This window comes from Leuresthes tenuis, unplaced genomic scaffold (genome assembly GCF_036924035.1).
Source record: "Leuresthes tenuis unplaced genomic scaffold, fLeuTen1.0.hap1 SCAF_2, whole genome shotgun sequence".
In the NCBI taxonomy this organism is placed as follows: domain Eukaryota; kingdom Metazoa; phylum Chordata; class Actinopteri; order Atheriniformes; family Atherinopsidae; genus Leuresthes; species Leuresthes tenuis.
The window spans coordinates 19,559,200-19,585,029 of record NW_027325356.1 but is presented as its reverse complement, the minus strand read 5'-3'; the positions used below and the strand labels follow the sequence as shown (position 1 = coordinate 19,585,029).

Below are 25,830 nucleotides of genomic sequence, written 5' to 3'. Positions count from 1 at the left end.
TTAAAAATAAATCTGAGCTGTGCATTTTTCCCCCGCAGCTTTCACAATTTGGTAAAAACATCTGGAGCTTCTACTTCTTCTGGCAGTATTCTTAACTCGCTGTTCGACACGTATAACATGGCAGGAGGCGACAGACGTACCCCAAAGCAACACTTCAGGTGAACTGAAATATTTCTGAGGTTGAAACGGAACATCTCAATGAAACAAATCTCGCTTAATATCCAGTGTAGTCGTACATTTTCCATTTTGAGCCCCATCTCGGCTAAAATAAAAACAAGAAAGCAGGTTCATTTGAAAACTAATGTATTGACTTGTTACTGGTATACATGGTTAAATCAAATTTTCTCTTGGGGGGGGGGGGGGGACCGTTTCAGTGCAGTTCTCCTCAATTTAACTGGATGCACAGAATTGGTGCAAAAAAAAAAAAAAAAAAAAAATCATCAGTTTTTAGTAAACATAAGCAAGTCAACAGATTTAGAATATAGTTACAAAAAACAGGTCAATCGTCCCAGAAAGGCCCCAGAGGAGGTGCAGCGGCCACCACACCCCTCTTGGAGAACATTTGCATAACTGAATAAATACATCTGCTGATCTTCAATATCAAACTGTGCCACAGAGGAAGCCAGTCATCATACAATTCCAGCAGAGTGCAACATTGGGAATTAGTGGGAGGGAGGGGGCGAAACACAGCATATAAATACATCTCCATAAAATATAAAGACTTGATCAAGGATAAAAGCTATTTAGTACCATTAATCAAAAATATTGAAAGATTTCAAGCATATACAGTATTTATAGTATTTGCAAAAATTATATTAAACAACTGCCTTAAAATAATCTATCCTATATTCTGGGTAAATTGTGCAATTAATAGCATTTGGGAGAGCAGGTTTGCGCTCACATTATACTCTATACTAAGAAACACCCGAACCGGTTATTACCAAAGACTTGTGAGATTGCCGTATGTTGCTGGGAACAGCTCAGTCTTAACACCCCCTTTCTAACCTAACAGATACAAAGTGTGGTAAGTGGTTTTTGTATGCAGTTTTATAAAGGGCGGGGTAATAAATGCTGACATGCACATTACACAGTGACGGTTTCTTACCAGCTTTAAAAAGGGCACTGGATGACTGATAAGCCTCCCCCAAATGTGTCTCCGACAGTTCCTTGTTCATTTAGCAGTAAAGAGTCGTGTTTATGGTGTCCATACAAGGGAAAAGAAATCTCTAACTGCCACATGAATAGCTTAGAAGCATCTTTGCACATGAAGCTCACCATTGTTCTTTCTGAAAGTACAGTAACTTCAACTTCTTGTTTCCCCATCACGACCATCATAATGATCTTAGATGCAGAACTATCAAGAAAAATCAAGGTAATATAAAAGATTTTAAACAGTGTATGCAGTTAATGCTGATAAGACTTTTCAACACGCAACGCCTGCTGTCTTATAATGTTGACACACACAAATTTTTTTTTTTTTTATGAGACTTAGTATTCAGATGCCTTATTGCTAATGTGCTGCCTCAAAAACCGTGTCATCCTCATCAGATCAGCCTGGAATCCAACTGACTACACCAGGATGTGGTTTGAGTCAAGGCATTCGTCCGTCCCTTAACTTTCAAATATTTACCCATTCAGCTACTGTTCACGTCTCTCCCTGGGGGCCTTACCAGAAGGCCCCCAGAGAAAAGTTCAATACAACCCCTTCAAAAAGAGAAGAGGAAATAACTACCAGAGTTCTCACGGCTCCGCTTCCCCTCATCATCTATTGCTGTGTTATACTACATATATATAAGGCCCTTATGACTGCTTCAAATATAGAGAACATCTGAAGAGTTAAACCCTGATATTACATCATTTGCTACTTACTGTAAAACTTACTTACTCCACATGAGCGTTAAGAATATAGATGCTTGTAGCCATCCGCAATAAGTCTGTGAAAGAAGAGATCCTATTACATTCAACCAGGCCAGATACAGTCCGTCTCAACCGCACGGTAAAATGCTCGTTAGCTGTGTTATTTCAAGTTCCTCTTTCTGAAATATCAATTTTTAAAAAAATAACACGTACAACATTACGATTTCGGTATCTTGGAAGGCAAAAAAACAAATGGGAGTTCCTGAAAATCAGTGTTCAATGAAGTGAATCACTGCAATAAGAAGAGGCGTTTCAAAAATGTCAAAGATGATTAATTCACTTCAGGGGAGAAGTCTTCCTGTACTGTAGCCGCACTAGCTGTAGCTTTAAAACATCCGTTAAATCACATGTACATTTACGAGAGAGTGGTCGAGAAAAATCATCTGAAGCTGGAAGATCTCCAGCAGCCCTCTTTGTGTGAGACTTGCAGTGAAACTCAAGGAGACCAAAAACAAAGACCTACTTCTCATCAGAAAAATGTGGATTTCTCGACCTTTAAGTATCAACTCACTGGTCAGTAAATGGACGATCTGTATTCTATAATGATTCAGACCTACAGATGATACTTTGAACTAGGAATTTCTGGCTTTTCTGAATTCAAACTCCAGCTTATAAATAATTTCAAAGATATGTCCAAAAAGTCAAATTCAAATTGCGAGTTTTTTATGTTGATATTTCGGAAAGAGGAAATCCAAAAAGAAAGAGGGTTAATTGTTATAAAATCTGTTAAAAGAGCCCTTAAACCCAACATCTTCAGACAGTGTCATTAGCAAGAGTCTCTGTCGAGAGCCAGATCCTCGCCCCATTCAGAAATTTACTAATAGGAGTTCCATGGAGACTTCGCCGGCACAGGTTTCCCACCGGGGTGAAAGGAAAGGAGGAAGTAAGGAAGTCTGGAGGTGTAGAGGGGTCATCTGGAGAACTGGCCTTAAAATACATTCTTCTTTGGTCTGAAGGAGGTCCACTTGGGCTTGGTAGTGGCGTGCTCCTGGGACTGGGTCCTTTGTACTGCCGGAGCTGGTTCTGTAGGATCTCGATTTCATCGACCAGCTGGGAGAGCTTGTGATAGGCAGTGATGGAGCCTCCTTTGGGAATGCAGGCCTCGGGAACCCAGCGTAGAAAGAAGAGCTTCCAGAGAGCTACGTGTGAGGGCATGAGCAGCGGAATCAGGAGGCCTTGCTGGTCAACGGGTCGAGAAAACCAGTCCCTGAAGAAACGCTCTGATGGGCTTTCATCTTTAACTGGTGAGAAATCGGGCTTTAGCTCCGAGGCCAAAGAGCCCCGCCGGGGAAACACGTCCTCTTCAACCTTCAGTCCGTTACGCTGCAGCGTGAGCATGCCTCGCACTGTGTAGGATTTCTGCTGGAGGAAGCACAAAGAATTATTCTAACCTGATATAAACTCATTCAGTCGCAGGCATCAGGGGAGAGGTGCAGGTCAACGGGTCATGCTCACAGGTCTCCAGACAGCTGAGATCCTAAAAGATCCAACTTTGGAATAAGTTGTTGGATGTAGTGGATGTTAGTCTGATGTAGTGAGGACTGATGAGTGGTGTGGCCTCAAAGGGACAAAGTACCTGCACAGTTGCACTAGTTCTAATTTGACCTTTAAAAAATTAATTAAGAAGAAATTAAGTGTTTTTTAAGTGAGGTTGACCTGGACTTTTAGATCGGGCACAGGAGGGGAATCGAGTTAAAAGCATGTCCACTGCGACACTGATGAGGAAATGGCCCCTTTCAGCTTGTTGGGCTCTTTCCAGTTAATTTGTCACACCAGGGACCAAAACAACTCAGCAGGCAGAAAATTTTTATTTTTTCTACCAAGTTGAAGGAGGAATTGGACCGCTTTACAGCTCTGTACATTTACGAGGTGCTGTACACATTATCGTCTTACAAATGGTGCTTGTTCTTTGTCTGTGTAGCGGCTCCTTTTGTTATCTCCGGGTCAAAGCTCAGTACAGGAACTGCTGAAGATGCAGAGTACCTGAACCAATTCGAGTAGGACTGAACACACACACGCATTTCATGTCGTACGATTTCACATCTAAACTTAAGCTGTTGACTTGTGATGGGATACCCCTGCTCATCCCCGGGCGTAAACAGCCTCTTTCATACCTTTGTGCGTCTGAAGGTTTTTACTTCTCCATTCTGAACACAGGCGGCTCCTTTGCCGACATACATGGGGTTGTTAAAGAGGGTTTGATCTTTGATTGAGAACTGCTGTGACCACTCCCAAACAGGAGGGAAAAACGCAGTCTGGTCTTCTCCCTGAGGGATGGCTTTGTTCTTGGCAAAGTCCTACAGAGGAAGGAGTAAAGAGAAGGTAATTACAAAACATATCATAACCACTCATATGCGCGGTAAAGAACAGATGAAACAAAAAAGAAGAGAGTTAAGCTTAAATGACTTAAATAGCTTTATGTTGTTATTTGATCTCAGTTATCTGGTTCACACAGGTGGAAAACTTTAAATGATACCACTAAAAATGGTTAAAAGAAATAGATAAATAACACTTCGTACAGTAACGACCATCACAGGAGTTCTCCAAACTTAGCGGCAGCTACTCTGACCGAGCAAATGTGGCGGCTGACTACATGACCTCAGTCTGTTCAGTGAGCAGCAGGAGGAACGAGGAGCAGCAGCACAGCTGACAAGGATGCGATTGTGACTGAGAGAGAGGAAAACACAGCCGTCCTGTTGCTTCCAGTTTAATAACAATAAGTCAAGTACAACCCGCAGCTCCTGAGCCACCATATCAAGCATTATCAAGCACCTCGAACCGTAAATACAGAAAACATAGCTAGAAACAAAGATGATGAAAGATTTCTCACGTTCAAGAATTGTGTGCGCTGTTTGGGAGAAGTGAAGAGGAAAGTACTGAAGAGCGGGTTCCACATGCTGTCACTCAGTATTGTCAGATAGGCCTCTGTGAACTCAAAAGCTGCTGGGTACTGGTTCATCATCTGCCACACGCAGTCCAGGAACAACGTGAACAGCGGGGACTTGATCCACACAAACGGAGACAAACACATGGCAATAAGCAAGGGAAGACTCAGAGAATTCACGAGGTCATCTCTATGACAAACCGGAGCACAAATACCTCCTCTTTGTCACTCTTCTTTAGGTGGTTGCATCGGTCCAAGAAGCGATGGCCAGCCATCACCCACTCCTTCTGCACCAAACTCTGGAAGCCGATCAGGCTGCGATAGTGAGGGTCCAACATGAGCTGCACCAACGACGACACGACACAGTTGAGATCTCTGTCCTCTTCCTCTGCGCAAGTGTCAAAACGAAGGAGGTCACAATTATTTCACTTTGCACAACGAAAGGATGGAAAACCACAGAATCCTGTGGCTCAATCAGTGAAGAAAAAGAGAGAGAATTTACCTTGAAGTATGACGGAGGCATTTTTTCCATCCAAGAGGTACACCATCTCTGCAGACTGTTTTAGGAAGGCCCTTGGGTCAAAGAAAGAACATAGATTTTAACTTGAGGACACATTTTCTCCATTTTACTATTCTTATATAACGTAGGTTTAGTTCCTCAACAGTTCAAGGCCTCCTTTGTTTTTTTAATGGATGACAGGGCTGAACTGCACCCACTTTGGTACCAAAGCTCATGGAGAAGATCAGGATCTCTTTCCTCTGTGCAGCCTCGCCACAACTGACATATACATGAAATCTAAACGGTTACATGTCCGATCACCTTTTATGTCGTCTGGGAGCAATTTTTCTGTAGGACATGAAGCATTTGCAGCTCCCAGCACATATTGTGGCTACATCTGGCAAAGCGTATGGCATTGTTTAGGATGGGAAACACGTGTTGCTATATACAGATGAATCCAAATGGACTCAAACATCAAGCTAAAAATGTCATTGTCGTGCTACACAACTGCTTTTTTTAAAAGTTTCAGCATCAGATATGTTATCTTTATAGCTCATGTTTTCAATCAATATGAAAGGGTTTATACGATAAGACAGTCACTGCATGTTGTTTTTGCTGGCTGACTCCGTTGGGTCATAATTACTGGCTTAGGGAGTCCAAAACAGTCTGTCACATCGGTCAGGAGCGATACAAAATGTTCGTGCAGGTTACATTCAGGAAGAACGAAGGCAACACAAACATCCGGATGACTTTGATGACATTTTAACGCGATACTTTGAAACATAAAAGGAGTTCGAAAGACTGTCGGCTTGTCTACGTACCGTATGTATTCCAGCCATCGGGAGTTTTCAATGGTGGAAAGCCACCTCTCCTCTGACTCCTCAAAATGATCTGCACAGTCAAACAAACACCGTTACATCTATAAAACCCTGCACACCCGTGTCAAAACATCCAAATTAATTCCACGACAAAGAAATGAACACTGCAAAACCAAGCTGAACACTTGCAATGTCAATTTTATTCATTTATTTATTCTTATTTTTTTAAACTAAAGGCCTTACCTAAGACACAGATCTGCCTGATTTTAACAAAGGCACTTTGGATGTCTTGGATATGAGGCAAGCACTTGTCAAGATCCGACTTGATGACCTCGCTGCACTGTGGGTGGCTTTTAGTTATGGCGGTGAAGATCCTACAACAACACAAAGCCGATGATGGTAAGAGATCCAGTTCATTACCAGAAACAGCTCAAGTATCGAAAATACACGTCTAGAGTTAAATCACATTACATTATACTTCAGTGGCTGCTGCAGCTGGCTTCGAGTGCTTAAGATTACAGACATAATGCCAACGACACATTTAATACCTCCGCAAAGGTAAGAGACAAGGACGGAGGAATGTAATCAGTGCCGTCTGTCTATCAGAAAGATGGAGCAAAAACTATCAAGCCCATTGTCAGAGAAACTTGTAGAAAGACTAGGAAAATGGCTCGAGTTACTGTGAATTAATGCGCTGACTCGGCAGATAATAAACTGACCGACAGAGTTTGATTACCTTTGATCAATCTTTTTCTGTTGCGATGGATCGAGTAAGCTGGCCGTGCGAACGAGAGCACTCCCATTAGAGTGGTTCCAGCACCACAGCTGCAAGGGGAAATATACACAAATTAAATCACCGAACAGTCTATATTCCCATATCAATTATATTGGCTCCAACTTGGAATTGGCAGTTAATGATGAGAGCCAACACCATCAGTGGTCCTTAAATGTGCCAATAAAATGACATTATAGGATTAATCACAACAAAAGCAAATATTTCATAAAGATAAGATAAGATACTCACGGGGATGCGCCCGTCAGTGAAGTATGAAGAGTACTGCTTTAGATCTAGATCTGCCAGAGAAACCGGGACCACAATGTGCTCTGGAAGACTAAGAGGGAGTTTAAAGAAAGACAGGTGTTACACATGAACCCAGTCCAACATCAGCTTTTACGTCATGAAAAACAACGCCAAGAGCAGACAAGGAACATTTAAAAGCACCTGCCTGATGTACGGTACAGAACTCGTTAGCACTTAGCTAACAGTCAAAGCCTTTCAACAGTGATAAGGAGGAAAATGTATCAGAGTGGTAACATTAAAGTGTCCTTTTTTTTTAACAAATACCTTCTTAAATTAGACAGAAGAAGAGTTTGTCGTCTAAGACTGTTTGAAAATGTGTCATATAGCTACGGCATGCTTTGCCAACAGCAAACAACGTGAGTTGGAGACCTTGCTGAGATGGCATAACCCTCATTGATGGAGCAAACCCTCCACTCTGAAGCCCCCGTTCTCTTGATCTCCCGATCCCAGTCAGACGGACGGTCAAAAATAGGGGTCCGCAATCCTCCTCTTGGAGTTGAGCCATTGACTCGCTCCCCTGAAAAAAAAAAAAAGGCCAACTTTGATTTTTTTTGTTCTGCATAACACAAATAAATGCAGAGAAACAAGTTTGACATTCAAACTTCTTAAGTTTGTAATTACAGAACAGATTACAGTTCCAAATAAAAAGGTTTGCCATTTGTAAACAATGAAAAAAGTTGCCAAGTTATTGGAGTACCTTTAGATTCATGGTATCGCCGTCCTTGATACTCAAAGCCAAACAACAGCTGAAGATCAGCTGGATGGGAATAGTGGGCGATAGCAAGGCAAACCTACGACAAAAATACAGAAAAGTGCCATCAGTACCACACCAGTAGTACAATTAAATGGTGGAATCAGTGTATTCATGGCAGCTTTGGTTTCAACAGAGCCACCCAGCTCCAGAAGCAATGTTCATTCAGAGTGCTAAAATAAACTCGGAGGCATGTGGTTTAATCATACCAACACAGACACAAGTGAAACCTGGAACAGCAAATGTCTGACAGGCAGCCGACTGCTCTGGTTTTACAGGACTGAATCTCTGTGGCTCCACTGGAGTCTAACAAAGCCGTCTATTCAGAAGTAAAGCTGTGAAAAACACCAGAGGACACAGAAAGTGTGTGTGCGTGTGTGTAGAAAAGGCCGCTGCCAGCACTGTAATTTCCTATGGCAACTATTGAAATTCAGTGTGTTAAAGAGGAAATAAAAAGACTGAGTCCAGTTTTAGGTTCACACTGTAATTACATACATGGCATCCATGAATAAACTCCAAGAAGAGCTAGAGAGGGCAGATGCATTCTATTTTAGTGTCCTATATATCAGAACAACGTATCATATTCTGTTATATGTTGTAGAGTGCACCAAATAAAGTGTTAACAACTTAATGTCCAACCTAAGCCTTATATAGCCACATGCGTTTCCTGTCCAGAACGGCAACATATACTTTGGGAAATGTGGCGCAGGCGTATACTGGGGGGGCTGCAAAAGCATCCCGACCGACCCGAAAATTGCTCCCAGTTTCACATAAGAGGAGACCAGACATGTAAGCGTTCAGATTCATGTGCAGGTCAGTGGCACTCTGCCAAGCCTGAGGGGGGATATACAACACCCTCAGGCTGTGGTGAGGCTGCACAGACTGGAGAGATCATGATCTCCTTCAACTGCTGAGTTAACAGTTTGGCATCCCAGCTTGCATGGCAGAGCATGACTGCAGGTGTGACATAATAATTATAATATAATAATAATAATAATAAAGTTTTCTTTCCGTCTATACGACTTTTTACGACTGTCATTATTCTTTCTTAAAGAAACACTGAACTTTCAGGTATGGCTACTATAAAGTTTACTGCCTAAACCCAACACCAGCATCAGAAATTAAACATCTGTTCGTCCAAGCTCTACGGAGCAGATGAGTCTGACTAAGACTGCCGGTTGTTCCAACAGTCAGGGTTCAGAGTCTGCTTCCTCCATGAATGGGGATTGTTCTCAATGTCCCTTTGTTGTTTGGCTAATGAACATGCTTCCTGAGAAGTTCGTCATTTCTTCTCACATGGACGGTGACACAGCTGCACATAAAAACGTGTCCCTAAGGTACGGGTCAGAGCAGTGACGGTGAATGTGTGTATGGAGTGAGTTCACACACCGTAGAAGAGAAAAGGAAAAGTTTGCTCATCAAAATCCAACAATTAAATGGGTGAGAGAAATGAAGAAACGGAGACTGTTACTTCTGTTTCGGTTATCATGAGGTGGTGTGACATAAAAAACAAAAAAAGGTTACGTTTTCTTGAGCTCTACGAATATTCGACCCCTTAAGACACTGATTTAGTTGAGTCAGCATTTGGTTTTCAATGGTGCAAAATATTTCCTTAAATCGTCAGAGTTGGACCCATATTGCCGTTTATTTCCTGAGACTGTGGTGAGATTATTACTACATTTTATGTATAAATCACTCAATCACCCAACATTTCTCAAGCGAAAGTCCTCACCATTAACTTCCTCATTATATTCACTCAAAGCAAATAAATAAAGCAGTCCAGTTATTTGAACTGAAATCAAAGAAGACTGGCAAATGCCTCTGGTTTACTCTCACCTTTTTAGCACTCTCAGGCCCGGCCTCATCAAAGCAGAACCTCACGATGCGCAAGTCTTTGCAGTACAGAATGAGCTCCGTTGGGTTGAACTTGAGCTTCTGGTTTAAGCCCAAAACTTTCTTCTTTCCTTTTGTATCATTAACTGAGAGGAGCACAGACAAAATAGGAAAAGTAAACGCGTGTGTACAGATTCATCATTCAACAAAAGCGAGCACTCTTCTGTATCAGCACCCTTGAGTATACTTTTACTACATATCATCCACAGGGACCTTTTGAATCAGTCTGGGGTTGGGCGACAACAACAGAACTGAACTGCAAGGTAATCCCAAAGAGAAGTTCTCTGCATTGAAGTAAAAGTGCCTTACAAAAGGCTCAATTTATTGTGGAACCAAACACCAACACAGAAAGTGAGTATCCTTTCACATGTGTCTAGCTGCACTTCCTCTGTCAAGCGCGGCGTGCCGTGTGACCTCGTCACTGGCATCTTCAAAATGTCTAATTCATCCGCACACGCTGGTTTTGTCTCTAATCTGAGACTCACTTAAAAAACTAAGCAGTCACACGCGACGGTGGCAACAGCAGATCGTTTCTTTTTTGTTCAGCATATTTATCTGAACCAGAGTTCAAAGATGAGAAGATAAACCTAATGGAAAATGAGACGCAGAGAGGAAGTGGAAAGACAACTGGGCCTGCAGCCTACCTCGGTAAGCTGCTCATGGTGCTGCTGAACCAGGAGGAAAACTATTGTTCAGAAAGCCTGAACTCATTTAAAGCATTATGATCTTTATTCTTGATGCAACCATATTTGTCCACCGTTGTTGCACAACTCAAACAGGTCGAAAACAAGCTGAGTGACACAGAACCTCATGCTTCATCACTGAAACACAACAAATGTTGTGCTGGCCGGTCGCCTTTGCAGTGTCAGCAGTCGGCATCAATGACATACAAAAAGGGAAACTAAGCCGGTCTGCACTGCCCTCGCTGTGACATCACGTTATCCGAATGCTGTCAGGGAAAAAAAAAACAGCAATCGACACCAGTCGCCAAAGCTATCAAAGATTAATGAGAAGAGGACTGGATCGATCTTTACTTCCAATTATAGATCACTCCTGTAAAATGACTGCATTAGGGTGGTGGAGGAGGTTTCTACTGAAACTGTTATTCAACCAAAGAAATAGGCGTAATGAGCTGTTTTTGCATCCTGAAATTAAAAAGAACAATTCAGCTTGATCAACGGGCTTTTCACACGTGGAGGTCAGCAAATTAATGTGTGCAGCGACAATAAGGAACCAGGAAAAATGGAAGAAAGTCTACAATCTGGGTTAAAAAAAACGTTACGCTATAAACACTGGCACCAGGTGTACCTGTTACGACTTGATCCAGACAGGTGAGGGGGATGTCATGCTCTCCAAGCAGCAGGTGGGACAACTGGGATTTCTACAGTGAAGGCAAAAAAAAAAGTAGGTCACCATCTTGCAGGCACCATCATTCCAATAACTCAGAAACAACTTGTGTCAAATCATTGTTGCTGTGGCGAGTTGAGCTCCTCAGACTGAGGAAGAAGCAAGTTCCATTTTATTATCGAGCCGACAATCAAGCACTGGTGGAAATGACGTGTTCTCTCACTTCTTGTGCGATACCACTGACAAAGAAGTTTTCCTTCCTCTTTGCCTAATGCACTTAAGGTCCAAACAAAACTTTGCGTATGCTGGTGGTGACATAGATTACACACAAAGAAGAGTGAAATGTCTAGTTCTGCCTTTTAATCTTTGGTAACGACTGCAAAACAAAGAATCTCTTATGACCATTTATATATATATATAAAAACATACATATTGTAATATAATTTAACCAGCTGTATTAAGACAGCCATATTTATCAGTTTGCTTACTACCAAGAAGTCCATACAAATACCTGCTTAAGTGGGGCATCTTGAGGAATGAAGGAGACCTTAAAGTTGGTGCATATCAACTTCCCCCACAGGTCATCCTGGCTGCTTTCAGTGCTGATGCATTTCCTCACAAAGTTCGCTTCGTTCACTACGATCTCTCCTGGGAACAACCAGATGAGAAAAAGCTGAGCATCAAACCTGGGGTCTGTTGTTATTCAAAGAGGCTTTCAGAAATTCAAGATAAGAATGCCACAGTACTGAAAACAACATCAGTACAAGCAGGGTGCAACTTATTTCGAGGCCTCCTGATGCCATGACTTGCTGAATACCTGAACCAAACCAAGTTTCTTCTTCGTGTATAAACTGGTGTATCTACCTAGGATTCTGCCGAATAGACTGTGATGTGTAAAAGTTTTAAGCCCTGCTGAAGACAGTTTGTCAGGTACAACAATACTCACCATACCTTGATACAAGTGACCCAAACACAACTTTAAAATGAATCCCGACATATTACTGTGGAGTCTTTTGGCACAAAACAATGTGTACATAAACGACTTGCAGAGAAAAGTTGCTTACTGGTGCCTTTTGTCAGCCCAGCGTCACCAGAAAAGATGCACAAACGCCAGTTAATCTGGAACTTTTTGGTCAATTTTTAATTTACCTGCAGGCACAGACCAACATGCCTCTGGAATTAACTGGATGAAACTACAATGAGTAACAAAGCGCTAAGTGATGACATGCCTCTATGCAGTCTCGTATCAAACCCGTCCCATGTTAAATAAATAGTTTTAATAGGTCCGTCCACCGCAAGGCGTTTGTAAATCTGCTGGAGCAGGAAGGACAGATCCATTCTGCCAGAGCAAACGACACATGTGCAGACAGAACCATATGGTTCCCAGGCTCGCCAGAGGGAAATTTCTACATGTCCTCACGTGCCTTTGCATCAAAATTAGTGACAGAAAAACAAGTACAACCCAGTCAAACAGATTTCTACTTCTCAAGTATGCATTTCTATGTTGTATTTCACATCAAGATTTCACAACTCTTTCCTTTTATCGGATGGGGAATTAAGCCCAGCAAAACATAACGGGCATGTTCACAGTATTGGGCAATCCCATCATGCAACAGGCAAACATCGTTTTCTTCATACAGTGTACAAGCAGATGTGCAACACAGCAGGAGTCATGTCACTTAGATGTTTTGTCTTTAATTGAAAATGCCGGAGTCGTGAAAAGATAAAAAAAAACCAAAGCTAAAAGCCTTAATGCTTCACACAAGATCCAAATATTTGTAAAAGGGGGTGAAACAGCATAAGCCTCCTTCACTTCTAACAGAAGCAGGTCACACTATGCTGTTTACTTCAGTTAACAGGCAGCTTTTAATATACCAGCAACATGACCTTTGCCCCTTCACATGATCACAAAAGGATCCGGCTGTAGTCAAGACTCCAGCTATAAAAAAGTAGCCCCACAAATTTCTACACGAAGAGAACGAGGACAGCAGGGTGGAGTCCTGCAGAAAGTAACTTCAAAGCTTTGCCTCGGAGGAGCCCAACAAGGCTTGACAGCTAAAAATGAGGAAGCTCTTCGTGAAAACCGGTTTGTCCGGCTGCCTCACAAATCTGTACGACAAAGAAGCAACAACCGTAAAATGACCTTAACCCCACGCGCCCGCAGATGTGGACGGTCAATTAAAACTGCACTAAAACAAGTTTTATTCAGGTCTCAGGCAGCGAGACAGAGGGTTTGCAAACTAAGAGCTCTTTGAAGAGAGACACCTAAGAAGCGTACAAAGGCGGAAAACTGACAACCAAAATAAATAACAGTTTGCTCTTTAAAAGGAGGACACACAGCAAGGCCAGAGACGGGGACCTTTAGGAGAATATGCGCAGCCTTGTTTGGATTAAAAACACTCACTCGTGGTTGCAAATGCAAACTTTATAAAAGTACGTAACACATCCTTATGCTTAATGTCACCGAGCCATTCCAGTTACTATAGATTAGTGAATGAATGAGACCAACTGCTTTAAAGAGATGTTTGTGATAGCCACACCCCGAGAGAGCTTCCTGTTTTAAACCATGTTTACCAAAAAAAAAAAAAGGAGACTTTTAAGATGAAGCAATAAATCTGGATACATGAGTAACAAGATCATTTATATTATACCCTATTATTAGCTATTCTGTGGCCTGAGCATCAGGCCTAATTGACATTTTCATTGTGAAATAAACTGTTTATTGGAATCAGTGAGAGGACGACTGAAGGGTTGGGGTTAATAATGAGGGTCTGGAACGTGGCTGAGGACACTTCTTTGCAGTTAAAGGCAAACGGGCCTTTTTGCCACGGTCTGCAGCATACTGAGTCATGTTTATGTGCAACGAGTGAACATACAGATAATGTTCTATGCAGACAAACGCCGTCTGTAATCTGATTGTTTACATAATGTTCTTGACATGTTAATATGCCAACATGTCGAGCCTGCCTTTGATCAAACAGCTGTTCGTAGCTCGGTTAAACGTGGGACCAAATCGTACGATAAGACAAGGAACAAACTCACCTGGAAGTAACTTGGGCTCCAACTTTTTAATTGGTGTTTCAATGGTTTTCGTCACATCAGTCTAGAATAAAAAACAAAAAAAACATCCGTTAGTTATGTGCTGACTCTTCAGATGGTTACTCAGTAACAGCAGGAAAGTGCCATTACAAAGTAAGGTTGTAGGACATTAACAGTTAAAAGTGTCCTTGTGTTGAAAGCAAAGCACAAAAATGCAAACTGCTTGTGACAGCGAAAAAAAGATTTAACTGTGGCGACCTCAGAATCTGACTGCAGTGAGATTTGTTTTGGAGAATTTATTCTGCATGAAACACTTAACCATAAACAACATAAGCCTAGTAGAGACAGTACATTTTGTAAGGCTCTGTTTACATAGATAAGTATCAAGCAAACATAGCAGCCACTAAATGTCCTTAAACGCATCTTTCAGCTCGACTGACAACCTGTTCAATTGGGCCAGCTGTGTGTTAACCCTTCAGTTCCCAGAGCTGACGTGAACCCGTGACTGTGAGGTTCAAGTGTTGCCTTTCAGCAGCTGTTGGCTGTAAGAGTTTTGGCAACAAGTGTTCTCATCATCGTTCCTTTTTATTACCAAGACCAGTATACATCCATGATGAAATCGTGCCGATTCCAAACTGTATACATTGAACGCCAATGTGCAAAAATATGTTATCAAGACACACAAAAAGAAAAACGCACTAACAAGACAACCCTCATCCCTAGCCAGACAAACAATGGTTTTATTTGGGTTGTTCCACCAGCGTCTGTCAACAAATCCTTTCTCTGTCTTGAGAACTCATACCTGCAGGCAAAACAGGGCAAATAGGACTGTCCTCACTCAAGGATTAATGCATTTTGAGCTTTTATCTCTCCAAATTGTCCAGGAATAAATGGGAAACTACTGTTTGATTTAATCTGACAATAACTATGAATATGGAAAGCAAAAATTATTTGATGAGATGCTTCGTTCTATGGCAGTTTTGCACAAAACCTATAAATCTGCGAAGGGTTTGGTGAGTCTGACAATGATCTCCTGGAATATGAAGAAGGTTGCATTTATATGCATGCTTCAGTAAATATTGATGCATCCATTTGCACTATTTACTTATAAGATTGCAACCAAGTGTGCAGCTCTAATGGTGGAAGAAGTATTCAGTTTGCGTGGTTAGGTACTTAATGCAGCTGTATAAAAAACACATGACGACAAGTGCAGCATATCAGAAAAACCTACTCGTGTAAAAAAACCCACACCAGCTGCAATTAAGTAAGAAATATTACAGTAAGTTTATTGATTATCACCGTCTCAGGTTATCAATACTACTATATCAGCGTTGGAGCTGCTTCTTTACGCACTTTTGCCCATAGAAAACACCAGATAAATCTGAGGGGTTATGAGATTATTAAAGGGAGTGAAAAGTGCAAAAACTAAATGATGATATATCAGTCTCGTTTCAGTGTTAAGATACCAAATATCCTTCTTTGTTGGTTCACTTTCTCCAGTTATTTTATTTTTGGGTGAGCATTTTGATCTCTTGATGTCAATTATTGACATGAAGTTAGTAGCAACTGCAGCATGTAATATGCCAGTTATATCATCAATTGTGCAACAACTTCACCATAACGAGAAGTAACGAAAGCTGTCAAAATAAGAGCAGTAGTGTGAAATGTAATGTAACGGAGAGGTAACGGGGTGGAAGTATAGATACGCTATTATTATAGAATATAGTCATTAATTATTTCACAATGATTATAATAGATTTAGTGAAGGACAAGTAGATTGAAATGGTCTTCAAGCTCAGTGTAAAATTAACCTGACACCACTGACAACTACTTAAACAACAGATCAGTTGCAGGTTAAAATGGTTTAAATCCTCTTTTTTAACACTGTATCCACAGCTTAAACCGTGAAGAATTTACTCCATTGTTACCCCTGATACGTAAATATAAACATACCTGCGCAGAAGGAAGGTAACACTTGAAGGTTGGTTTCGTGGCTTTGCCAGAAAACATCGTTTCTGTCCGCCCTGTAGCTGATGTTCATACAGTAAACGGGCGCCTAATCAGCGCTTCACTGCTGCCAGTGGGGAAAAAAAAAGAAATCCAAAAGAAAGCCTTCGGGAAACTTTTAGCCACCCCTTAGCTGGGTTAATCCAAGACGTCCGTCTGTTTTAATATTCATCGACACACTCTGGACGAGCGACGACACCCCTCCATTTCGATAAGCAGTCAGTAGCTCGGTGGCTGAAAAAAAAAGTTGACAGAAGTTAACGTTGGGACGTTAGCTCGCTTAGCTAGCTAGCATAAAGTACTAAATGAAGTTGATCAATGTTGTTCCCGCAGAGAGACAAAACTATTAAAAGAATACAGGTGTCGGTTAATGGTCTACATTTTCTTTACACCTGTTACTGCATTAGTTACCCCCAGTGACTTCCTCAAAGTCCAACTAATTCAGCCGACGCAGTAACCTGACGCTGCAAAGGACTTAACGGCCATGTTTATACAGAACCGAGGTCCCGCCCTACTTCCGGGCTCCACTGCTCAGCTCTCCACCGACACTTTCTGACACCAAGTTTGATTAGTTGACACAAAACGCAAGGGACTCTGCCCTTTTTATGAGTCACATTGGCATCTACAACCGTACGTGAATGTAAACATTGATCAACGTCTCATTTCAAAGATACCGCTAAATTAGTTAACGTTCATCAAGTACACCACCCAGGGACTACAACTCCCATGACGCACTGACAGGATTACCTTAGAACCTTGCGACCTTGTTTTCTTTCTTTTTTCTTACTGCATGTTTTCGTTGTAGCTTAACTTTATTACAAAGTGCGTGAAAAACTAAGTTAAACCTAAAACATAATCATGGAAGCTTTTCACTTCATCTCTCTGTTTACCTCTGCATATTCAAGCAACAGATCAGTCCAACAACTGGGCAAAATGTGCACACTTTTAGCTTTGATCTGAAGATATTCAGAAAGAAGGATTTGATAAATGCAGCTTGCTTCAAATTTATTTTGACATTTGACCAAAATGTTTGATTGTTTGGTGTGGGTTTGTCCATCATTATATCCTATTATTATTATATTACATTATATCATAACAGTTAAGCGGATGCTCAAAAAAGTTTTGAGATGATTTCAAGAAAAGATGCTTCTTTGAACGTGTAACATATATAAGAGGTTTTAGTCCAAGGAACCAACTGTTCTGTATAGGGTCTATATCTTGTACAGTGTTTTTTGTTTGTTTTTTATCAACACAACAGCTGACTCGGATGAAGTCCCAAATCGAGAACAGACTTAAGTAAAAAAAAGCCTTTAAATCAGGTTTAAGCCGTATTTACAGTCAGCAACTTGATCATCACTGTACAAAGTGGCACAACCAGCAGTCTGTGAGAGCGGCGATGGGCCATATGAAAGGGAGAGTGCTTGGAGGATTGAAGGGAAATGGACATTGACACTTCTTGAAGCAGTAACAAATAGTATTGCTTGCGGCCAGCAGACTAAACCGAGTTCTATATCACATTTGTAATTTCTATTCAGCTACACCCAACATCTATCTTTGCGTGCTTGTGTTATTGCGTTATATCTTAATTAATTTGGTGCAATGTCCTTAAATGTCCACGGGGTGGCGACAAAACACCATACTCACCACATCTGTACCTTTCAGTCAAATATCAAATCTTTAGGAATCAGATAAGAAAAAAAGCGAATCTGGAAAGAAACAATCACTTTTCCGATTGCATGTTAATGTATGACTTAAATCTGATTTCGACATGTACACATACAGACACACAAACACACAAACACACACACACACACACACCACACTGAAACATAGAGAGGCAGCCTAATAGATGGGTTACACCCAAACACTCGAACATCACCACCCAACATCATTTGAAGGCAAGCCTCTGCCTGGCTGAAGACAGACTTTAAGAGGTGGATACCAGTTTCACCTAAAAACATCAAAGAGATTTCCTAAAGTGCCATTTGAGGTGCATATTTACATGTCTGAAACACCAAATTGGGCTGTATTTTCTGTTGAGAACACACAGCTGAGCATTACTGCGGGAGCTGCTCAACAAAGGACCATTACAATTTAAAAATCCCCTGTCTGTGTAAGAAGCACCGGTCATTCTTTCAGATGAACGTTTAAAGGCTGCCCCATGTGTTATGTGTTAAATGTATTGAAATGGATTCTATAGAGAAGAAAGAAAGAAAGAAAGAAAGAAAGAAAGAAAGAAAGAAAGAAAGAAAGAAAGAAAGGGGAAAACAGCTCAACAGATTAAATGTAAGGCTTATCTAGAAAGCAAAGTTTATGATGGTCACAAACAAAAAGGGAAAAGTTTTGTAAGTAAAGGCTTTAAAACGACACAGTTTTGTTGTTTGCATTGATCTGCTGTTTTGTTTGATCTATTTGATCACTGAAACAGTTTTTTTCCCGTGGTTTTTTACCACTACTTCACCTGTGCATTTCCAAGCACTGCTACTTTGTCCTGATATGTCCAGTTAATCCCTTTAGTTACCAATGAATTTGCTGATTGAAATGACAGATGAGAACCCAGTCAGTGAAACAGGTTACGGTCAAATTAGAACAGGTAAAAGTAAAATAAGATTCCTGACTAATGAATGAAATGACTTTTGCTTGCAAGTTCACAGGATGTCACAAAAAACTATAACTGGTACAAAAGTTACTCCCTTTAATGCATGGGTATCACAACAGGCTATACTTGGACACTGGAATATTTAGTACTTGTTTGCATTTGATACTACTACTGTGGTGTTTTTACTTAAGCTTTAAAAAAAGAAAGTACATAATTCCTACACTGTAACAGCGCTTTGTACTTGAAAGATGTAATCTCACCTGACCATGTAATCTTAGACTGTTTCAGTGTGTGGAGGGTGACGCGTTTCTGCGGTGTGGCTGTGCTAAAGGAGCGCGCATGCCCAGTTGCTTCGGTCCCGGAATCTAATGAATATTTAAGCATATTCTGCACTCAGCGCCCTTTTGATTGGATGGTCTGGCTCGGTTTCCTGTGTTATGTTTCAGAGCTGATGTTTGAGGGCACTGCTCCTCTCGCAGCTCGCTGTTAGAGCACTGCTCCGCTTCTGTCAGTGTGGGACTAATTTCCGACTTCATTATGGAAAGAGGACACCGCTGAGAAGCCGCATCCATGCTGTCCGGGATTAGTCGGGAATATCATCTGTGAACTCGGATTTTCTCTTTTGTTTTTAAATTGAACCAGTGGACTTTAAAAAACAAAGAAAAGAAAAGAAAAAGGAAAAAGCTTGGCGAACTTAATTGAGGTTCGCACAAAGTGGATCGTGGGAATACAGAGAGGACTGCGACTGTCGTGAAGGCGGAGGATGGTGAGTGATGTTTACACTGGTTGATATATCCTGGCACCACTTGTTTGTCGTAGTTAGTCATTATAGACTGGATGGTTTCTCCAGAGCCGACATTACTGGAGAGGAAAGGAGGAAAGAGAGGAAAAATAAAAGAATAAAAACAAAAACAAATGCACAATTAATGTTATTGTCAAAGAAATCAGCAGTATAAATGATTTCAAGTTTGTCCTTTTGTACTTTTATCATCATTAAACCGACGATTAAATCAGACCTCCAAGTTTAGTTGAGGTTACAGATTTACAGATTGCTTTACTGTAGCCTTCATATGGAAAAATGATCAAACTTATCAGCTACTCTGTTAACCTGAGATTCATTCGTGTTGGTATGACCACACCATTAGAAACAGGCGTCTGCTTTTCTCTCCCTCCCTCCATCCTCTCAGTTTTTCTGACACTCACACACTTTTTATGGGCTCTGCTGAGTTTGAAAGTACTGAGCTGCTGCAAATGATTTGTCTGAGTGACACCCAGTGAAATCTAACGTCACGCCAGAGAAAGCATGAGTCCCGTGCATCGGTCCTCCCTTAAAAAACAGGTTAGGGAGCCTATGTCAGGTGGAGTGTGTACAGTATGTGCAACAGATGGTTGTGTGTCAGTACATCACCTAAAGACAGGTTTTTCCTGGTTGCTGAATGCCATCCCTGCAGCAGACACGCCTCGAGAAGGAGGCTGCATGGTCTCACCATTGTGTTTTGGCAACAAGTCTCTTCTGTGGAAGAATTCCCACATTGGCTGTTGAACCCAATGCAGCTGTGGAGCAGACTTTTAGCACATTGTTGCTTATCTTTGGTAATATGCATTCTCCAGTTTTGTTAGAAAAAAAATGTTTAACTTAAGGTGCTGTGAACTGGCTTAAGGACACAAAATATAAATTGTTAGAGCTCATATGAAGGCACATCCAATTCCTGGACATCCAGTGTCTCAACAGCACATTTCGAACTTTGGGAATTTCTTTAAACCTGTTGCTTTCCTCATGCAAGCGCAGACGGTGCATATTTATGTAGAACTGAAACCTGTTTCATTCTCCCACTTTAGATGTTATGTTGAACCTGAAGGTCAGGTTGCCCAGAGGAGAGACAATAGGACAAAGCTTGCTTAATACACAGTCAACCAAGCAGAGTTTTGCACTTGAACTGCAAATAAAAGCGAAAAAACAACAACAACAAATGAGAAATCTACATATTTCTGCAACATCATTACTTTAATACTGCTTTTGTGTGTTAGAATGGATGATCTGCAACAGAAAATACTTGTTAAAGGTACAGTGGGACATAACTTGACACTGGAACATTAAAAAACATGACATTTGAAGACTTTTAGAGGAAAAAGCTGTTGTTGGTTCCGTCTTTATTGAAAAAAAAAAAAGAGTTGAAGGAGACTAACAGCTCATTTAGACGATACAAGAGAGAGAAAATAGCCTGATTGTCATCACAAGTGTCTGGAACTGCAGACACCAGCATCGCTCATTGCTTCCTTTTCTGCCAGATGCTGAATAGCAAGTTGGTAAGACAGCAGATGGTTTGCATTAGTTTCTCCAACAGGGAGGCGCATACAAGCAACCCCTCTGCCTTCCCTCTTTAACCCAGAGCTTGCGCTCCACTTTCAAAACCATGACCGCTGTAAAGATTTGCTGTGGAATTCAAGCTTTGTCTCTGAAAACAGGACGAGCCCATTCTGCGGACCTGGGGAACTCGTTAGGCTTGTCGCTGCGGTTCAGAACGCTCACTCTCCTCTTGATCAACTCCATGCGTGTTCATTAACAGTCGCTTTGTTCTCACTGCTTTGCCATTTGTGATGACGGACTTCAAGAGTGTTTACTTTCTCATACGAGTGCTCGCTGTAAATTACAGATAGAAGCTCATAAATCGCTTCTGAATGTTTTAAACGAGTTGCAAATTCAACTCAGTCAGCATCCATCACGTTTGCTGACGGTTTCACTTTGTATCAGTGTGCACTGAGCAAACATGGAACATTTTCCTTAGTGTTTACCTAAACATCTGCCTGTATCAATTCATCTTTGGCTTTATTACAAATAGATGTGGTGTTTTTTTATATTGGGCTCCACATCTGCAAATCTAGCAATGAAACGTTCACATTACTCAAAAAAAAAAAACAACAAACTTTCTACACAATGGATGTCTCTCATTCAATAAATAACTTCACCGGAGAGGTGATGAGTGTTGTCTCTCAAGTGAAAGCATGTTTTTATGTTATTTTTGTCAGTAAGTTATGTAGTGAGGCCTCTAAGCGTATTCAGAACCTCGCAAGTGGTGAGATGACAGCCACTTATAGTGTTCTTTGTGTTTTCTTTCATTGTGGCTCACATTGTTTACCATGTCAGATTGTTCTAACCCTCTCATGCTCATGAGTCTCCCGTGGGCCGCCCTTTGGGCTCTGTATCTACTGTATGTCCATTTGAATGTGAAGAAGGGGCACCAGCTTAATCAGATCCCCCGAAGCTCCAGAGTGTTGAGTGTTCTGTTTTCTGGGAGATTGGTTGGACCGATGTTATGAAGGGATTTTAAATTTTTTTTAAAGGTCAGAAGAAGAGTACTAACTATTTGTTGTACCCTTGAGATATGGGCACGGGCAAAGTCATGTGTTGCATGAGCTCTGAAAAAGTCAAATCTCCATAGTGACCAGAGTGTGAAGACTCATGACTCCTGTAGGTGATCCTGTCGTTTTACTGTTTGCGCTAACTTTAACTTGCCATGATATTTGGAGCATTTATTCCTCGGCCTCACAGTAAAATGGAATAATTTTGATCTCCGCTCAGCACCGCTTCTTTTTCTTTTGAATAGTCCTATCTAAATGAACTCTGTTGTAGATGCTCTTATCTGTGTCAGCATTTGTTTTAATGACCCTCAACGGTTTGTTTATTTTGTGCTTATTTTCTTGCTCTTAGATCATGAACCGAGCAGTGTGCTGCCACAGCAGCTAATTTGCATGTATGACTTCCCTCGTTGTGGACAGGGAATGAAGTCACGCCGCTGCAGCTCTGCTCTGGTTATCTCTTTTGATAGTTTCCCATCGTCACACAGGAGCCGGTGTCCAGCCTCTTAGTTAATGACTGACCTTTAACTCTGTCCAGCAGAAACCTCGGTTGTCTCGACGCCGTCATTTGCAGTGGGTTTGTCTTACCAATTGCTGTCGTTAAACTTCACTTCCTCTCTGAGAATCTCCTATTCGTGAATTAAAATGTCATCCTTATCATAAAAGTCAGGTGTGGGATTTTCATGGCTGAACTTACAAGAAGCTGGATCCTCACACTGATCGATGCTTGTTGTAGTTGTAATGTCACCCTAACTGGACCATCCTGTACTAAGTCTGGCTGCGTTTTTATGATAATAGAAACGGAGATCTTTAAAAACACTATTTCCATGGCAAAAATGGATGTAGCCTTAGAAATACTTCCATTTCTGTTGCATTAATCTGGGATGTCTGTTGTTGAGAATTTTTTCCGACTTTACTCTGGTGCTCTTGGACTTTTCAGAAAAGATCCCGAAGAGGTTAAACAAAGGGCTTTTAGACTAAATGGGACCTTTGTTTGGTAACCCATCTTGAGCGAGTTAAAAAGAAGCCACAAGCGACACGAAATTCCTATGAGTGTATTTTCCAAATAAGTTGCAAATGTATATTTTTAGTTTGATATATGTGAGGGGAAATTCACAAAAATGAGGAACAGGAATTGAGTCAAAGCTTTATAAAGACTTTTTCGGCTGTTATATAAAGAAAATGAGCAAAATGACTGGAAACAAAGTCAAAATTAGCTGGTTTGAGTCTCTTCTGGCACGAGGGGGGATTGAGTCATTGTATTTCACCTAAGCTGCAGTTACGTGGAAGGACATTTTTGTCTGAAGTGCTCCAGCTTCAACTCGCCTGTTTACTTGAATGCTAAATGAATTGATCCAGTAAGGTTTTATGTAATCAGAGTTGTACCTTTTTGACAAAAGTGCAGGAAATCTTACAGTTCACCCCAAACCCCCATTCAGTCATGCAATTCGTTCAATGAAGACAGATGTCCAAACTTGACCTACATCAAGTCCTGGTGCCTTATTACTGCGTTTGCTGTTAATTAAGCACCAGTCTCAGCAGCATATCTTGCCATCTTGAAACAGGTGAGATATTTCGCAAGTATATTTATGGCTCACTAAGGGAAGAGTAGACTTTATAGGTACATCACAAACTGTGCTATCTTAAGATGACACTAAAACAATAATCTATTTCAGGGCTATTACAGAATTGGTCGGTTTAGATTCCCGATATTCAAATACTAGTAGCCTCCATAGTAACCAGCTGCATGAGCTGTTCAGTATTTAGCAAACAATAGGTTACAGGCTAACTTGTAACTACCTTTTAGAAATTCAATGTAACTCAAAGGCAAAATCAAGGTTTGACTTGGATATGATCAATTAAGAGCCAGGTTCCTCATATTAATGAAACAGGGTCACTGCAGAGTTAAATGGATTAAATTAAAGGAAAGGAGTGGGTCAAATGACCTTTATATCTCTACGATTTTCTACATCTTATTAATGTAGTGTATCAAATACATTTTTTCTGTATTTTTAATCAGGGAAACATGTTCAGTGTGTTTAGAGAAATGAACGAGGGCAGGTTGGTGCTCTGTTTTGAGCAGTCTGTGCACGATTTAGGCTGCTAAGTTATTCACTTCGCCCGTCTACATTATGACTGCGTACGCTTTTGTGTAGTTGATTGTCAGCATGATTAAACTTGGATATGGATGCGCCACACCCAGCAAGTCTGCAGTAGAGAACACTAATGGATCTTGTGACAGCCCTCAATACACAGTCCAAAGCACAGTTTCAGTTACGTAAATAACAGCTAACATGGGTCTGTTCTAGTTTTTGAACAATCGTCGTGTCAGAAAAGCATTGTTGTTCTTTGATGGGGGGGGGCACCTTGTCTGAGCTGAGTGACTTTTCACGCAGTAACATGAAGCTTTTCAGTCTGTTGCAACATGAACTGCACTCAATATCTGAACCGCTTTGCGAAGCATTCACAGAATTCCTGTGCTTTGGTGTGTTGTTCAGATATTTACTCACAGTTTTAAGTGTTTAGGTCTACAAAAAGTGGAAGCACCATATCTTTGATACAAAATTATTCATGTTCAGCTCTCTTTGAGACCTTGACTTTCTTTAATTTCTTATCACATGGTAGTTGTTTGATAAAGTGAGTTGCAACTGTAACTTCTGGAGGAGATTTCTGTCTATGCTCCATTATGAAGTGCTGAGGGTATTATCATGAAGTCAGAAATGAGCTGCGCCACACACAGAATCGAGGCCATGTTTGGCGATCTGCTGTAATAAATCTGTAAACAAGATTTCCCCACTAAATTATTAGATCATTTAAATTTGGTGAGTCTCCTGTTGTCTTTTCAGAAGCGAAGGATTCTTTAAAATGATTAATTGGTTGCAGGAATTGGCAGGCTCCACCGGGTTTTACGGCACCTTTGTTGTCGCACATGATTCACTGTGTCCATCGTCTCCTCCTTCTCACGTTTTAAATTAAAAGAGAATGAACCCAGTGTTTAAACCTATATTTCTCCGTACTGAGTTTCCAGGCGTAGATGTGCGGGTTGGGTTTTATTGATTGAAACTTGAGACCCTGCAGTGGTACCGGGCACGGCTATGAATTAGTTTCCACTGGAGATTGTTAATTTACTTCCAACCACTGCTGAGGCTGCTTTAAAAAGGCATGGCAGCAGTTTGCAACATGTCCCTTGTCTAGGATTTCAGCTGAGCTCCACCCTAAACCACACTGTCTTTGATATTATATTTTATTGGCAGCCTTTTGTATTCAAGAGACTGATTCAGTTTGAGATGTTTAAAATCAGCAGTTCTGAAGTTTCCATAGTTGTGCCAATAAGTCGTGCCAATTAAGAGTTCAGGCATTGTGTAGTTCAGTTAGAGAAGTGTTAAAGTTATACGGTATGTGTTAACGCTTGAATATTCTATCTTCTTTCTTTGTGAGGTGCTGTGTTTCAGCCCTGCCCTGCAGGCGCAGCATCCTACCGTGCAGCCAGTCGGTGCTCATGTTTCCAAGGCCCTACAGAATGAAATATTTCTTCTTCTTTTTCTTTCTTTTTTTTTTGTTCCTTGTGTGTGACCTGAGGCAGCTGAGATCTAGAACAGTGTAAGGTGTAAACACGAACACTCAGGGCAGGGCTGCTG

General features: G+C 41.1%; 2 protein-coding genes across 5 annotated transcripts in view; one reads left to right on the top strand and one right to left on the bottom strand.

Moving 5' to 3' along the window:
- Window positions 1-286: 286 nt before the first annotated feature.
- mtmr10 (myotubularin related protein 10) lies at window positions 287-16,736 on the bottom strand. Of its 3 annotated transcripts, XM_072380551.1 has the most exons (17): window positions 16,648-16,736; window positions 16,183-16,470; window positions 14,233-14,293; window positions 11,702-11,838; window positions 11,152-11,224; window positions 9,787-9,929; window positions 7,897-7,990; window positions 7,569-7,716; window positions 7,143-7,230; window positions 6,855-6,943; window positions 6,362-6,492; window positions 6,122-6,191; window positions 5,304-5,374; window positions 5,017-5,189; window positions 4,748-4,918; window positions 4,032-4,214; window positions 287-3,279 (listed from the first exon to the last, which is right to left on the bottom strand). In XM_072380551.1, the coding sequence occupies exons 2-17, from the start codon at window positions 16,237-16,239 to the stop codon at window positions 2,671-2,673; spliced, it is 2,298 nt and encodes a 765-aa protein (XP_072236652.1). In that variant the 5' UTR covers window positions 16,240-16,470; window positions 16,648-16,736; the 3' UTR covers window positions 287-2,670. The 3 variants fall into 3 exon arrangements, with proteins under 3 accessions (XP_072236652.1, XP_072236651.1, XP_072236653.1); XM_072380550.1 differs by having other exon boundaries at window positions 16,183-16,736; XM_072380552.1 differs by having other exon boundaries at window positions 287-3,276; window positions 16,183-16,736.
- A 2,543-nt stretch (window positions 16,737-19,279) lies between these two features.
- myo1ea (myosin IEa) overlaps window positions 19,280-25,830 on the top strand; it is a 50,304-nt gene continuing 43,753 nt past the window's right edge. For both annotated transcript variants that reach the window (XM_072380545.1, XM_072380544.1), the window contains exon 1: window positions 19,280-19,601. In XM_072380545.1, coding sequence (XP_072236646.1) covers window positions 19,599-19,601 — 3 coding nt within the window. In that variant the 5' untranslated portion in view covers window positions 19,280-19,598. The remainder of the gene's footprint in view (window positions 19,602-25,830) is intronic.

Excerpts from the sequence above, each read along its gene's own strand:
- mtmr10 (XM_072380550.1), bottom strand. The coding sequence starts at position 16,239 with ATGTTTTCTGGCAAAGCCACGAAACCAACCTTCAAGTGTTACCTTCCT. Across the intron at positions 6,192-6,361 it reads CAGGCAGATCTGTGTCTTAG|ATCATTTTGAGGAGTCAGAG; the intron begins GTAAGGCCTTTA and ends TTGACTGTGCAG. Across the intron at positions 3,280-4,031 it reads AAACCTTCAGACGCACAAAG|CAGAAATCCTACACAGTGCG; the intron begins GTATGAAAGAGG and ends TGCTTCCTCCAG.